At 35.7% G+C, this 15163-nt stretch overlaps 2 protein-coding genes across 5 annotated transcripts; both read right to left on the bottom strand.

Moving 5' to 3' along the window:
* Nucleotides 1–346: 346 nt before the first annotated feature.
* Nucleotides 347–7400, bottom strand: LOC126627982 (phosphatidylinositol 4-phosphate 5-kinase 10-like). 4 transcript variants are annotated; one of them, XM_050297564.1, is made up of 9 exons: nt 6884–7400; nt 6152–6305; nt 5795–5960; nt 5454–5564; nt 4914–5101; nt 3947–4011; nt 3485–3605; nt 2568–2877; nt 347–748 (listed from the first exon to the last, which is right to left on the bottom strand). In XM_050297564.1, exons 2-8 carry the CDS (start codon nt 6295–6297, stop codon nt 2586–2588), a joined length of 1089 nt encoding a protein of 362 aa, XP_050153521.1. In that variant the 5' UTR covers nt 6298–6305; nt 6884–7400; the 3' UTR covers nt 347–748; nt 2568–2585. The 4 variants fall into 4 exon arrangements, with proteins under 4 accessions (XP_050153521.1, XP_050153520.1, XP_050153518.1 ...); XM_050297563.1 differs by having other exon boundaries at nt 3914–4011; nt 6152–6403; nt 6884–7399; XM_050297561.1 differs by having other exon boundaries at nt 348–748; nt 3914–4011; nt 6884–7397.
* A 3652-nt stretch (nt 7401–11052) lies between these two features.
* Nucleotides 11053–14079, bottom strand: LOC126630560 (F-box/kelch-repeat protein At3g61590-like). Its single transcript, XM_050300689.1, has 2 exons — nt 13633–14079; nt 11053–12487 (listed from the first exon to the last, which is right to left on the bottom strand). Exon 2 carries the CDS (start codon nt 12458–12460, stop codon nt 11243–11245), a length of 1218 nt encoding a protein of 405 aa, XP_050156646.1. The 5' UTR covers nt 12461–12487; nt 13633–14079; the 3' UTR covers nt 11053–11242.
* Nucleotides 14080–15163: the final 1084 nt, after the last annotated feature.

Below are 15163 nucleotides of genomic sequence, written 5' to 3'. Positions count from 1 at the left end.
TGATCAATGGCAATTGCCATTACTTATATACATAGACTATGTCTAAGTCTAATACTATACAATAATTGTAAGAGAAATTTAAACTAATTAACTTATACAGATGAAATCAATGGACGTAGGGATTCTTTGATAAGCAGGGAGAGTGATCACACTAAGATCTACCCACCAAAGTTCAACCCAGTTATACGATCCATTCCCCCAAAGAGTGAAACCATTGTAATATAAATCCTTTTAACGGATTTTGGCGTTAACAATGATCATATTGAAATCTATAGAAAGAATGGTCTACATTGAACAATATTACATGAATATTTTCATGTAATCACATTAAAATTTATAGCAAGAATCGTCTAGTATTAACAACTTGTGCATACAATGGCATGCAGAAGTCTACTATGAACAATATGACTTGAAGGTTTAATTTCCATGAGAGTTTATGTTCCTATGAAATTTACAGCAAGAATCATCTATCATGAACAACTTGTGCATGCAATGGGATACACTTACCGCTAAGCACCTAACTTCAAAATTATTTTTTTCTCTATAAATACTACCATCAGTTACAAGTTCACAATCCTATTTATACAGAAGCTTGTATTTTCTACAACATGCACGAAATGCGACATTTGGATCCAGAGATAGCTGACAAGTGATAGAGCTCTTGGTCTCGACCGGAAACCTCTCCTCTTTACTACGTTGTCTAAAATGATCAATTAGCTCAATCTTCGACTATGTTGTGGCTGAATCCCTGTCAAAACATGTTTAGAGTTATTTTAAGAACTTAATTATGTCTCATTTGGAAGTACTTTTAAAATGGTTAAAGCTCTTTTGGTGAATATTTTTGGTACCAATCCTTAGCAAAAATGCAAGTAAATCTTGAAAAAACACTTGAAGTCAAGTGCTTTTGGAATCCAAAAACATGTTCTCCAAAAGTGCTTTCAGTCATCTTAAAAACAATTCCAAACGGTTCCTTATTGAGATGCAAATCACATCCTTAACGGTGTGTCAAGAATAGAAACCCTTCATGGTTACAGTGCATACTTAGGGCTCTGTTTAGAGCCAGTTTGGGATTGCTATGTTTAAAAACAAAAAAACAAAAAAAAAAAAAACCTGCTTATATTGTGCTTTAAGGATAATTATCTGGAAAATGAAGTAGTTGAGCATTTGATAAATTGTTATTTATGAAAAGTTGTGTAAAAGTGTTTGGTAAAATTTAATGTCAAAGTGATATATATGTATATAATGACAAAAATAGACATAGTAGTGGGGTTGTTGGCAGAAATAGTGGAGGTGATGGCAGCAACAATGGTGGGGGTGTGGTGGTGGTATTAATAATAAGGTGTGGCAGTTAGGGTTATAGGTAGCAGTGGTGCTAGTGGTAGAGATGGCAATTGCAACACTTTTGGTGGTAGTAGTGGCAACAAAGGTGGTGGTGATGGCGACCGTGGTGTAAGGTTGGTTGTTGCAGTCATAGGTGGTGGCGATGATAATGGTGGTGAAGGCGGTGACATTATCAGTGGTGGTGGAGTAGACCGCGATGATGGTGATGGCAACAACAACTGTAAGGTATGGTGGTGGTGCCAATAGTGAGGTGTGGTGGTTGGCGTGCAGAGGTTACAATGGTTGTAACAGTGGTGGTAGTGGTTGTGGGGGTTGTGGTGGCAGTGGTGGCGGTGGTGACAATAATGGCGACGGTGACGACAACGGATGGTGGTGCAATTGTGGTGCTAGTGGTGTCGGTTGTTGTGGTGGTGGAGGTGGTGATGAGTAGCGGCAGTAGTGGTGGTGACGATGACAGTGGTGATGTAATGTTAGTTGTTGTAGTGGTAGGTGATGGTGATAACTTTGTTCTCCAAGAGAGAAAATATATGTAGAAGGATAAACAATGTCAATTTAAAAATTTAATGAGGGTATTTACAAGAATTGAAAATATCCATTAAAGGCTCAGCTCTGCTTTTTATAAAAGTTGTTTTTAAAAGTAAAGCAACCTACATGCTGCTTTTATAAGTTGTTGGAGGCCATTGCTTTAAAAATAAGCAAGTTATTTTATTTTTACTAAACATTTTTTCATTGCTTAATTTTAAAGTGAAGCGGTTTTTAGTAAAAAAAAAGAAACAATACCAAACAAAGCCTAAATTGGATTAGATAACCATAGGATTCAAGGCTTGATGAAGTATATATAAGGTTTTGATATCATAGCATTTGGTGAAAATTGGAAGGGTTACATTTGCTTCATGAGTAATCCATGTTCTAAATTGGATAAAATATCTTCATTTGTTCTTTTAGCATACCTTAAATCTAGTGAGTTATCTAATACAATCCTAAGTACCGATTCTGACATTTGAGTTTTGTTAGACTTGAGCTGAACCATGGACATGAGCTACTGCCTGTTGCCTCATACATAGACCATCCTTATTGAAAGCCCAAATGTGGCACGAACAGGTCTAATATGACTACTTTCTAGTTTTAATTTTCATTCAGTTTTATTTTTTTCAGTGTCTAACAATAACATGAATGTGTTTCATACAAGAAATTTAAAGGTCAGATTTTGAAGGAGCATACGGAACCTGCCAGTTGTGTTCAGACTAGTCCGACTCTTCGGGCAGAAATACTTTGCTCAGAAACTCCTGAAAGCGAGAAGAGTAGGCTTTGGGGTTCACAGTTTTGATGGACTTTGAGTCGTATTTCATTGCCTTGCAAGCATGCTCAATGCGTTTCTTCATGTTGTAATTCTGACAAAAATCTATTATTCCAAAGAATAAAAGAACATTGAAGCATTCTTGTGTTCTGCTGGAGCTATATGATCTACTCTCCATTTCATTCCTGCAGGTTCGGACAGCTCGTGCTGGCAGTCTGTCACCCAATTTAAAATCAGGCCTGCAGCAGAAGAATAATGAGCAAGAGGAAGAAAAGAAAAATAAAGCAGTTACTAGTAAGCAGCATATATGATTTGGAAGAAACATATGGTTGGAAGTTTGTTAGGTTTTATTAGTTACAACTGTTACCTAAATTGTAAAGGCACTTTCATTTACACCCCTACTATTGTCAGGGCTTAAGCCCTGAAAACTTCCTATCAGAGGGGATTGTCCTGAAAGCCAAAGAAAGCAACTGAAAATTAATACAGATTTTCAAGAGTGACAAGAATTGATATGGGAAGAGTCTCGTGTCATCTGCCATTGCTTTCTTCCGCATCCAGGACAAACCACTCAGATACTAGTTTGTCACAGCTAAACCATCATTAGGAATTTACTGCAATTATCTCGCCAGCAGAGCCTCAATGATGGTATTACTTATTCGATGAGTCTAGCTGACACAATAGTTGTGAAAGCAAACTTCCAACTATGTTTACACCAAACAGAACCTAGCACAATTCTATGCTAACTGAGACATTTTGATGCTATATTTAAACCCAAACAGAACCAATCTAAACCTACTTTCATCTTGCTGTTCAGACTTCTATGCGGCAATATATACAATACAGTACCTGTCAATTAGATCGCATATATCGGCAAGAGTTAACTCTGATGAGGTTTCATCGTCTTCTGAAGTATCATCCGTTTGCCTTTTGGCATTAAAACTTCCGGAATTTTTTTTATCATTTGAACCTGCCAAGGGAGAGGTGGATTGTTTATGTTAGAGAATTAAGACTTTGTATATGTTCAATTCATGAAAAAAAGATGCAACCCTAACACTATATTTGACACGACGACAAGAACGGGAAAACAAAAATACCATCGCAGTTTTGGAAATTTTGTACCAGTTTTCTGCAGAAATATTTCTGTCTATGGTTGCTGTATTCTCATATTTTAGAATTTCCTAGTCTGCATAGATTTCCATGATACAAAACATCTATGGCTGATGAAAAACTTAGTTGCAGAATAAGCGGTAGAAAACGATTAATGAGAAGAACCACCTTCCAATGAACGTGAAGTATCTAGGTGTATACCAAGCAATAAACTATAATCCATGATGCCCTCGCCTTCCAAAAACTCGCAGTCATACTTGATTTGCCTATAAAAAAATAAGAAGACAATAGATGTTAATAAGGCAAAACAAGGGATATATATGTCACGATGCAAACAGATCCATGCATCCTTGTAATAATTTTTGTCTTCTGAGACTGATGTGCGTAATAGGATAAGCTATATACAATCAAATCTGTGTATAACATACCACAGCCAAAATCCAACAAGCGAATAAATGAATAATTAGGAATTTGTAATTACTTAGAAACAAATTATATATGATGGAACGCATTTCCAAAATATTAGTTTGTGAATGCACTCTCCAAACTAAAGTCATTCTCCCTTTGTCTCCATAGAAATCACCTTGGCAAGAAAACAATGTTAGTTTGTAGTTTACCTGCCAAATAACAATGGCAATATTACGGGCTCATATTTTCTTTTAGAAATGAGATACAAATCAGATAATTTGTAGAGCAGCAGCAGTGCACAATAGAGAAGTAAAGTTTCATGACTCTCAAGATCTCTAGACATCCAATAGGTGAAAGCAGCCTCTCCATAAATGGGGGTAAGGCTAGCCGACACTCATCTCTCCCAGACCCTACGTAAAACGGAAGCCTTGTGCACTGGGTACGACCTTTATAGTACCGATGGCTACATGCCCTCAAATAATTGAACACAACTACAACGGCTCATTCAGAACATCTCTAGACATCCTAGGAGTGCTGTATTATTACAAGAAAATAGGAAACGACATGCGAGTTTGAGATCAAAGCTGCTTCTAATTTAAATAATGACTTAATCTTCAAGTAAAATAAAAAATTTCAAAGAGGCACCTGCTATTCACTAACATCCAAAAAATTCAAACTGAACTCAAGTTTTTTGCATAAAAGTTTGCTTATGCGCAGATGTGCTGAGAAATGACATTGATAATTAGACAAAGGTACTTACGCTAAGAGCCGATGTCGGACCAATGGGTCAAGGTAAAAGCAAAAGTCAAAATCCAGATCCTTGAGAATGGCTCTGTCGTGAACTTGTGATTTGTTGCAGGTTCTGCCTACTGAAGACCCTTTGAGATCATAGCACTTATATAAGCATAGTTCTAACGGCATTACAGTTGCCCAAACGGCAAAGTAAACCTGCTCATTTCAAAAAAAAAAAAAAAAAAAAAAAATGTAACTATTGATTAGAAGGAACTTGAATATGTCAAAACCTAATTAAAGGAAGATTTGGTAGGATAAATTTGTTTATCCAAGCCCTTTGCATATACGAGTGTTATGACACCATCATCCATGACGCTTATTATGAGCATCATGGAAGGCAAAAGATGATGCAGTTTCCGCATCATCTTTGTTGATATTTGTAGTCATTTGTATATAGCGCTATTTTCATATTTATGATTGGTTGTATATTGTGTGCTATTTCTATCCAATTATATTGCATTTAATTTAAATAAGTAAACTTCAATTCTCGTAACTGAGAAGATCGTACCTTGATACCTCCTGGTGGCCTGATAACATGAAGTCCATACAGTCTTTTCAAAAGTGAGGCGCCATACTTCTTAACATGACGGTAATAATTTGGAAGCATTTCTAGGTACACCTATGAGAAAAAGTAAACACAGTAATATGCTTAGACTGCTGATAAAGAGATACAAAAGCAAAGCAAATTTCTTTGTTGATTAACTGCATCAAAACTTCGAATTAATTCATAAATAAATCTTTAGAAACACAAAATCCTTCAAAGAACATAAAAATAAGAAGAATTGTTTCAGAGTTTTTTGTTACCTTTCATCCATTAATGGTAAAATGACACTAGAGATTTTTTTTTACCTTCTTTTCTGATTTCCGCAGCGTTTTAATCATGAATCGTTTGTCACCAGGCAATATATACACCCTACCATGTCTTCCTGGTAAAGAAACCTCCCTTAGAGTGTCATCTCCACATATTGTAAGCAGGTAGTCGTCGTAACTAATACTGTCAAGCTCCAGCAAACGTCTGCAAACAATCTATTAGATTATAGCTTTTTCAAAATCGAAAAAGATAGCAACGAACAGAGGCATATGTATATATATACCATAGACATATATGTGGGGACATGCTAAATCACTTCTAATTATACGAACAAAGAAACCTGGCACGAAAATAATTTGACATGTAACACATCTGAGAGGACACTGAAAATAAACCTGAAAACTGCAGGACTGTAATGTTTCCATTCGAAGTCATTCATGATGTAAGCTCCATGTATCGAGCCCTGCCTGGTATATTTTATACAGTTTGTTTTAGCAGCTTTGAAGTCACCTGGTGAAAGTTCCTCTTGCAGAAGCTCCATGTATCGCCCTGAGACATAGTTCTTATTGGATCAGCATTTCAAAGTAGACGATGTTACACATTTGAGTTCGTTAGCACATCTATTAGCATCACGCATTACAACATATCTGCACTCAAAAAATAATTTGAAACTGAGGATTACACATAACCACGAAAAATTGACATAAGAAGTTATAATCTCTTTTTCTGAATTGCTTTTTATCAACTTGTAAAACATTAATAAAGTTCCTCTTGTTCCTTTAACCAAAAAAAAAAAAAAAGTTCCTCTTGTGCAAGTAATTGAAACCAAAAGAACCCTTCTCTATTCTATAAATAATCAAAACTCGTTCAAAGAACAAAACAAAATACAAAAAATGATTCATAATTGCAAATGGGGTCTTCTGGTATCTGACATTTATCTAACCAAGAGCCAAAATCTACCAATTCAAACAGAAAACCCTAGGAAAAACATGAGCTCCAAACCAACCCAGCAGTTATTAACCAAACATTAAAACCCGAAAGCAACCTTTGCATTGGCTTCAATATCTCTGACAAGATCAAACCAAATCAAACCCACCAAAAAGAACATTGTTTGCGCAAAGATTTACCTTTGTCAGAAACCCTGTTTCGAATCCCAAGAATTTCCGGAGGAAAAGGTTCTCTTTTTTTTTTAGGTACAACTTATTGGCTTCTGCTGCATCGTCGTCGTCTTCGTCATCAGTTTTAAAAATTGAGCTTTAGTTGTTGGCATGGTTACGACAGAGAGGCGAGGAGGATTGCCCATCGGATTCATTGATTTACTGCACTTTTACGCGCGCAAAGAAAGATCCTCAACAACCAATATTGCCGTTTTTGGAATGCCAACGCTAACAGAGTTTCGCGTCTGGCACAAGACGTAAAACACCAACCCCACAACGGTCCATTTTTATTAGACCATTTTGCCCTCGATTTTGGTATGTTTAATTTTCCATTTCATGTCCATTATGGTCAAGTTCACAACTCATATGCAGTTTGAACTTTTTGGTTACAAACAATACTAATATTTCAAACTATGCTAAGAAGAGGGGAGGGACAGTTTGAACTCAAAACGGGTTAATGAAAAAGTTTCTATCCACTAAAACATTCACGATAGGGTAAATTCTTTAGAAGGATTGATGGATGCATTAATCCAATTTGTTAGTTCCTTTGCCAAAAGGAGGGTTTCTAGGTTCACTAATAAAACACTTATCCACCTACAATCACGGTTCAATTCTTGTCTTCCTTATTTTACGGGAGCACAGATTAAAAAAAAAAAACAAAAAAAAAAAAAAGAAGAATGATAGCTACCTTTCCCACTTGTTTTTCTCGTTTACCTTTCTTATTTATTAAGTGTCATATGGACTCCAGTTAAGGCTGGGTTCGGTTGGCAAACCATGCCAAATTCCTTATACCACCTGTCAGCTATATATACATAATTACTGAAAATCAGTTACTGCTAGCCATCCATCTTCTTACGGTTGCCAAAAATTGGTTCAACCAAAATTATTGGTTGGTTCGATTGGTAAATGGCACAACCGGTGGTTTGCAAATAAGCTACAAAAACAACAGCTCAACACCATGCATCAACCCATAGATAACAAACTAGAAAAGAGAAAAAGAAGTTGTTGCTGCTATTTTTCAATCGATGATAAGCCAATATAATCATGACTTAAAAAATTAAAATGGAAATCAAATCAAAACTTAAATAAGCCAACAAAAATTGTCAGCAAACATAATCCAAATAGTTATAAGTTAACAAACTCAAAAGTCTAACTAATATAATTGTCTAAATTCAATTGTAGCAACTAATGCATAAACAAAAAACTCAAAACTCAAAAGTATGGTTCTGATGATAAGATCCCCTTATAACCAGGGAGGTGTGCGTTGAAAAGAAGAAGAAAACTGAGAGATCAAGGTTGCTCGAAGTCGTGCAAGAGTTAGAAAAAAAATTGAACAACCTTTAATTTTTAAACCCTAAAACAGAGGAGTCATTTATTTTCTAAAACCCTAAAACTGAGGAGTCAAGCATGTAAAAATACCTAAAATATCTAAATAGAAATATATATATATATATATATATATATTGGTCGGTATGGCATACCGCCGGTATACAAAATCCAATACCAAAACCATACCATTAATTGTCGATTTAGTATAATGCCAACCGATTATGAAAAAATGCCAAACCTATACCATACCATTATGAACCGATCGGTATGGTTCAGTCGGTAAATCGATTTATAGCAAAATTTCCCACCCCTAACTCCAGTGGTAAAGACGCGAACTGCGAATCCCTAATAAACAAAAAATTGCAGGAGGTTCCGAGTTTGATGCTCCAAGCTAGTAAGTCTGCTTAACTGTGGCCATGAGCAGGGTGAAATTCCCGATAGCCTCTCCGGTAACCAAAATGGGTGGATAACCGTGGCTTGCCACCAATTGTCCTTTAAAAAAAACAAAGAATAAACTCATTACTATTTTTTCATATTTAACCTTGGGGTAATGTTAGGGAGATTAAATTTGTAGACAAAATTTGAAAACTAAATAATTTTCATCAACGTTTGTCATCATTGTCGCTCTCTACCATAGTTGTAGAGAGGAGTGTTGCCCTTACACTATGGCGTAGGTTCGAACCCCGTTGGCTTTCTGATCTAACATCTAATTTAACAAATCTATTGTTTGACAAATAAATAAACAATAAACTCTCATATCATTTAATTACAAAATTTTATCTATAAATTTAGTCTTCCTAATATTATTCTTACCCCTTAGCCTTGTTTTCAAGAGCAAACTTCTCTCACCTACCACCCCGTGTTCTATAATCTAACCAATTTGTTTTTTCTTTTCTTTACCAAAAATAAAAACCCACCTAGAGGAAAACCCTTGGCCGCACCCTATTCCCCAGATCCGATTGGTCACGATTTGTCCGTTGACAAATTTGAGTTTTTTTATTTTTTTATTTTTTTTCTTTCTACCATGATTTGATTTTTGTGATGTAGGTTTGGAGGATTATTATGGTGGGTTGAATGCCTTCTGCAATTTTTTGCAATTTGGTATTAAAAACCATAAACATGAAAAGAACAAGAAAGGATGGGGAAAATGGACGACCAGGCTTCTAGAGCTAAGTTAGATATTTTTTATTTATTTTTAATTTGGGTGGGTTAAGGCTGGTAGATTGTCCTTAGTTAGGGACATATGTGAACATAAAATAATATATTCTATTTAGTTTCAACTCATTAAATACTTATATTTTAAGTGATAATGAAATTCATGTGACAATTGATGAGTGAGAAAGACAAATGATTTTGTGTAAATCACATTCCTATAAAAAGATTTGTTACAAAAGTAGCACTTCATCTAAATGATTTTGTGTTTAGATTCTTCTCTTACACTAGCCACCTACTAAGCAAAGACATTGCCAACCTTTTTAGATAGACTATTAAGGGAAACAAATTTCAGTTATAAACTTCTGTATATGCATGTTCTCATAATAGCCCGTGTAACTGCAAAGTGCGTGCAAGTCAAGTAATTAAGAGTATATATTTGAATTTGAAATTCTGTATTTGATTTTTTCCTCTCTCAATATTGTTTGTATCGTAAAACTCGAAGAAAAGGTTTTGTTTTATCATAAAAGAAAAATGACAAAGATTTTTGTCATCCCCTGAATGGAGCATTGGACATATTGATTGTAGTGATCTCATTTGGTGTTTTTGATTCTAATGTTGTCAACTTGCCCTCACTTCTATTTGAACAAATCAATACCATTATAATAATGTGAATAATTTTAAACATTTAAATCGTAAAATTCAAAACTTTTTTGAATTGGAGTGATGACGATTCCAGAAGCATACAAAACACAAACAGCTACAGAGATGTCGATGAGTTTGCAAGAAATTTTTAATAAGAATATTTTGCTAAACTACAAAGAAAAAAAATTCAAATTTAAGTGCTTAGAGGAAACCACACTACTTTAATTAATTTAGCTAAATACTTACGTAAAATTCCAAACTTAAATTAAGATTCATCGAAAAGCCAAGGCATTTCAATAAAATAAAACCCTTTTTCTTTAAAATATTTGGTAGTGGGCACAAGTCTTTGGACCACAAGAAAAAAAATAGCAGCATAAATTCATAAATCACAATCTTCCACCGTCACATGTCCACCAAGCAAAATCTACCTCCATTAAATATAGAATTTTAAAACCAAAGTGTTGATCTTCGTCACTTCTCAACCAACCCACACAAGGCAAACCCGAGCTTACCTCTTAATCTCCACTTTTTTAAGAGCCTAATCAGTTTCTTGATTATTTTTACGTTGAAAACAAGTGAATTCGCTAAAAGATACCACACGAAGTTTCTGTCATTGGCTCATTGCCAGAAATTGATCATTTCCCTTGGACTAGGAAAACACCTTCGTATCAATGGAACTTGAAAAGGGACAGTACCAATCAATGGAAATTTCGTCGTATGAACACTTATGACATATAAAGAGAGTATGAACCATCTAATGAACAAAACTTCGCTAATCTAACGGTCCAGACAATGTATGTCATTGGAATAGATTGCCACTCCCACATAGATAATGAGGCATGAAAGGGAAATGTTTTAGGCATCCCGGGATATACGTGAGGGATAAAGAAAATGAACATATCATATATCCCCAATTGTATGACAGAATCCCTATGCAAAAGAGTTAAAAGGTAAAATGTTTATAAGTTACATGTCAGGAGCTCGTAAGATTGTATTACCAGCGGTAATTCCAATTGAAAGAATAATATAGCCATGACCATTAATAAGCAGCTTTTTATCTGCAGGTAAATTATATGTATACAAATTTTTGGACACAAATGTTGTAACTGAAAACTAAAGGGAAAAGAAAGAAAACAAGGTGGAACACAGGAATTTCGGACAAATTGGTATAATACCACCACAACATCCTATCAATCCACACAATCAAGGAGAAATTTCGAGCCTCGGTTCGAAACAAAAACCAGTAAAGAGCTGAAGTGGGAACCTCTTTGTTACAGGGCACTTCTGTGACCATCTCCAATGCCTCAGGTTCATGTCAAATACAAGAAGAGTTGGAGCTCCGTAGCTCTGTATGTATATGAGATCATCTGTGCCGCTGCTGGCAAAAACATCATCAAACTCCCCAAACCCTTGGAAGAATTTGTGAGGCATTCGCGCAACCTCTTGCCAGTCCTTCCCCTTTAGAAGCCAGATACCAATCCCCTTAATTATGTCAGGCCGATCTTGTTTACCAATCCCTCCCACCATAACCAACCTCTCCTTCAAGTTCATCAGACGGCCACATGTAAGAGGGGAAGGTACATGAATAAAACTGCGTATCAATAACCCATGAGGAGAACGAGATGAAAGATTATATGTGATTAGGCCATGACGATTGTCTGGTAACCCGCCCCCAGTTGAGTAAATCAAGAAGTACAAAACCCCGTCACAGATAACACTCTCATCCCCACCTCTCCATCCTGTCAGAACCTCTGTCAAAGAGGTCATCCACATCATTGTTTCGGAATCATAAATATGAACGGAGACATCCCATTCGAAAAAATTTCCAGCAACTTGCTTAGATTTCACAATTGAGATTGTATAACCATGTGACTTCCTGTTAACGGAAACTGCAAGTGCACTGTAATCAGAAAATTTCAAGCCAGGGGGCTCCTGAAGCTTCCTACATGTTTTGGTAATAGGGTTGCAGACATATAATTCTGTTCTACTGTCGTTGTCCATAAAGCATACCAAACCGCATGATGAAGCAATAAACCAATTGGATGTCTCAATGCAGGGGAGCTCAATGCCATACCACTTCCTGAGGATAGGATCATATGCATAACCAGTTGGATCATTAGAGCTGGTAAACATAAAATACCAAGGCTTTTGTGATAGCACGTGCGAAAAGTTCCACATAAACCTTCTTGAATTAAGAATCTCATACCACCTTTTGCACACACTACGTGCTCTGAAAATGCTTGCAACTGGTAGATATGCTAATATCCGTTCCAACAGGTCATCAGGAAGTATCAAATCCACTGAAACTGCATTAGCTTCTCTATTTCCTTCGTCACTGAGCTCTGAGAATGAATCATACTCTGTAGTCCGCCTTGCCATGTTATCAAAGGAATGGCTAAACCACGATGTTTCTCCCTCCATTATCAAGAGAAGTAAAGTGAAAAGAACCTGAACACAAATATAATACAAAAAAAATTATTATCTAGAAAATACAACACACAAAGTTATGTTAATGAGATTCTCTTGCCATTACACAAGCTAGCGACCGCGAGATTAGCATCACTAACAATATATTAGTTACAAAACCAGTTGTCCAAACCAATACGAGTCGGAGACAGACAAATTCAAAATTGACGAATCAAAGATGGCATATCACTTCCAGATGTCAGCTAAATTAACTCTCTCATCTGATATGATTGACTGATTCATGACACCATAATCAGCAGGTAATACTGCTCCCTTCTACCTTTAGTAATTACATAAAAGGAATGAAACATGATTCCGACTAATCAAAAGACTACACATAAGCAGAAATCAATCCACCTTCGGAGATTTTTATTCGCTATTCCCACAGAAAATATTCATTATCCAGAATCCAAATCAATATTCATTCTATAAGAAGCGACTTGGTAACTGTCAAACACTCCATTTGAAAGGCAAAACAAAAGAAAGGACGGTAGGTGCAGCAAGAAAGTACAGACAGTCTAGGTAATTGAATACCGGAAATTCGATACAGAAAAATCCCATATCTTCAAAATTACAGATGCGACAGAGAATGCAGCATAACCAAATTATATCTTGTAATTGATAGAAATTCTACCTGATGCCAAAACAGAAAAATCAAATACACAACTAATGAACCACATATGAGATTGCATGCAGTGATGCAAACCCAGTAGAGAAATGATATCAAACTAAAATGCATACCAGGTGAAGGTATAAAAAATATAACACTTCTCAGCAGCATATGGCCAATACTAATTGCAGAAGTTTACAACCCACATCCAAAGCAAGAGCAACAAAACAAAAGGGGGCCTTTAAAATTAGATTGAAAGCAAAAACTTGTGCTTTTTTCAAAGAAATCAAACCCTAAGAGAGATTTTAATTTAGTTAGATGAAGAGCTATTAGTCCATGGATAACAATCAATCAATCAAAACACCAAAACCAGAAAGCAATACATCAACAAACAATATTTCCACATAACATTGATGGCACAAACAGATAAAAAAAAACCACAGAAATATAAAAATTTCACACAAGCAAAAGCAGAGAGAAACTGTTTTCCTGCAACAAAATCCACCTAAGCACGTACCTTTTATTCGAATCCTGCCTTCTCCACGGCCACTGGCCAAATGGGTTCCCTTAGATTTGTGCAGAGATTCAATATAGCGGTGAAAAACAAACGAACCGAAAAGAAATTTAACCTTTCACCGCCCAGACCTCCTTAAACGAAGCAAAAGGTAAAAAAGCACAAGCTTTCCTTCAAATGGTAGAAAACCATGAGATGGGTAGCTCTAGATTTGGCTGGTGAAACATGTTTGCTCATCAGCTGGTGAGCAAAACCAATTGCAAAAGGAGATAATAAAGGGAGAGGGAGAGAAGAGAGAACAGGCAGATAGTGAAGTAAGAAAGAAAGCGTTTTATTTCTTTCTATAGCCTCTCTCCTCCTCTGTTTATGCGTGAGAGTGGGGAAGAGAGAGAGAGAGAGAGAGGCGCGTGAGAGTGCGTGGGAGTTGAGCTATGTTTTTGTCCATACAACAGGGTGAGCCTGAGATTTATGGGTGTTTGTGGCTTTTATTGAAGCATTTGATGAATTTTAGGTGGGTGTATTCAATTGAGATTCTGAGAGAGTTTCAAGGAATTAATAATTTTAGGAGTATTCAATTAGGAATTTAAAAGACTTTATAAAAGTTTAGGTGTATTCAATTGAGAATTCTAAACACTTTTTAAAAGTCTCTAGAAATATAGGTGTATTCAATTGAGATTTCTAGAGACTTTTTAAAAATTCCTATAAATCTAGGTGTATTCAATTGTGATTTTTTCAAAGTCTCTAAAAATTTAGGTGTATTGGAAAACGAATTGAATTTGAAGGAATTTGTGAATTGGTGGATTTTGGAGGATTTCAAGGTGAAACCTATAAATACCAAAGAGCCTGTGAAATCTCACCTCACCCCTAGAAATTTTGAGCGACTTTGTGGGTTGCTCATTCTCTCCAGAGACGGCGCTGCTCCAAAAACAAGCTTGAAGGTAAACTGTTCACCTTGTACATGTTTTCTTCAGATTTTTCTTGTTTGGATACTGTGTAATCTCGTTCTAGGGTTAGGGTTTTCTAGTCTAGGATTTATCAGGATTTGAATATGGGTTTGGGTTTATGATTTCGTGCTTTGTTGAATATGCATGTGGGTTTACGACTTGCTGTTGGATGTCGAAATCTATCCAAAAAAAAATCTGTGGGTTGTTGAATTAATTTTTTCACCTTGTACTTGCTTTTGATTGTAAAAAATATCAACTGGAATCCACAAAGATGGTTTTGGGATCCATTGACTGTGGGGTTCATTATGTGTTTGGTTATCATGTTTTTAGCATCCGTTGATTTTTTGTCAAATAAGGGTGAGCATCACACAGTTATTTTGACATTTCATGCATTCTTATTAATTTGCATTCACTGATTTTCTTTAATTACTTAAATTTGACGGTTAAAAATTAAGAAGAGTATATAAAACATAAAATAAGTGTGTAAATATATAGCACAAAAGTACAATGTCATTGTACTTGTGGAATAAAAAATAATCAAAAAAATCTAAAATACAAAACACAGACTTTTTTCTCAAGAAAAATAAGAT

Source organism: Malus sylvestris, chromosome 7 (assembly GCF_916048215.2).
Source record: "Malus sylvestris chromosome 7, drMalSylv7.2, whole genome shotgun sequence".
NCBI classification, from domain to species: Eukaryota; Viridiplantae; Streptophyta; class Magnoliopsida; order Rosales; family Rosaceae; genus Malus; species Malus sylvestris.
This window is presented reverse-complemented; position numbering and strand designations above follow the sequence as displayed.

Bases quoted from the DNA above. Each gene is read 5' to 3' on its own strand.
- LOC126627982 (XM_050297563.1), bottom strand. From the start codon at position 6,297: ATGGAGCTTCTGCAAGAGGAACTTTCACCAGGTGACTTCAAAGCTGCT. The intron at 4,012-4,913 runs GTAAGTACCTTT...ATTTTTTTATAG, and splicing joins GTCCGACATCGGCTCTTAGC to GCAAATCAAGTATGACTGCG. The intron at 3,606-3,913 runs GTGGTTCTTCTC...CTCCCTTGGCAG, and splicing joins TACTTCACGTTCATTGGAAG to GTTCAAATGATAAAAAAAAT.
- LOC126630560 (XM_050300689.1), bottom strand. From the start codon at position 12,460: ATGGAGGGAGAAACATCGTGGTTTAGCCATTCCTTTGATAACATGGCA.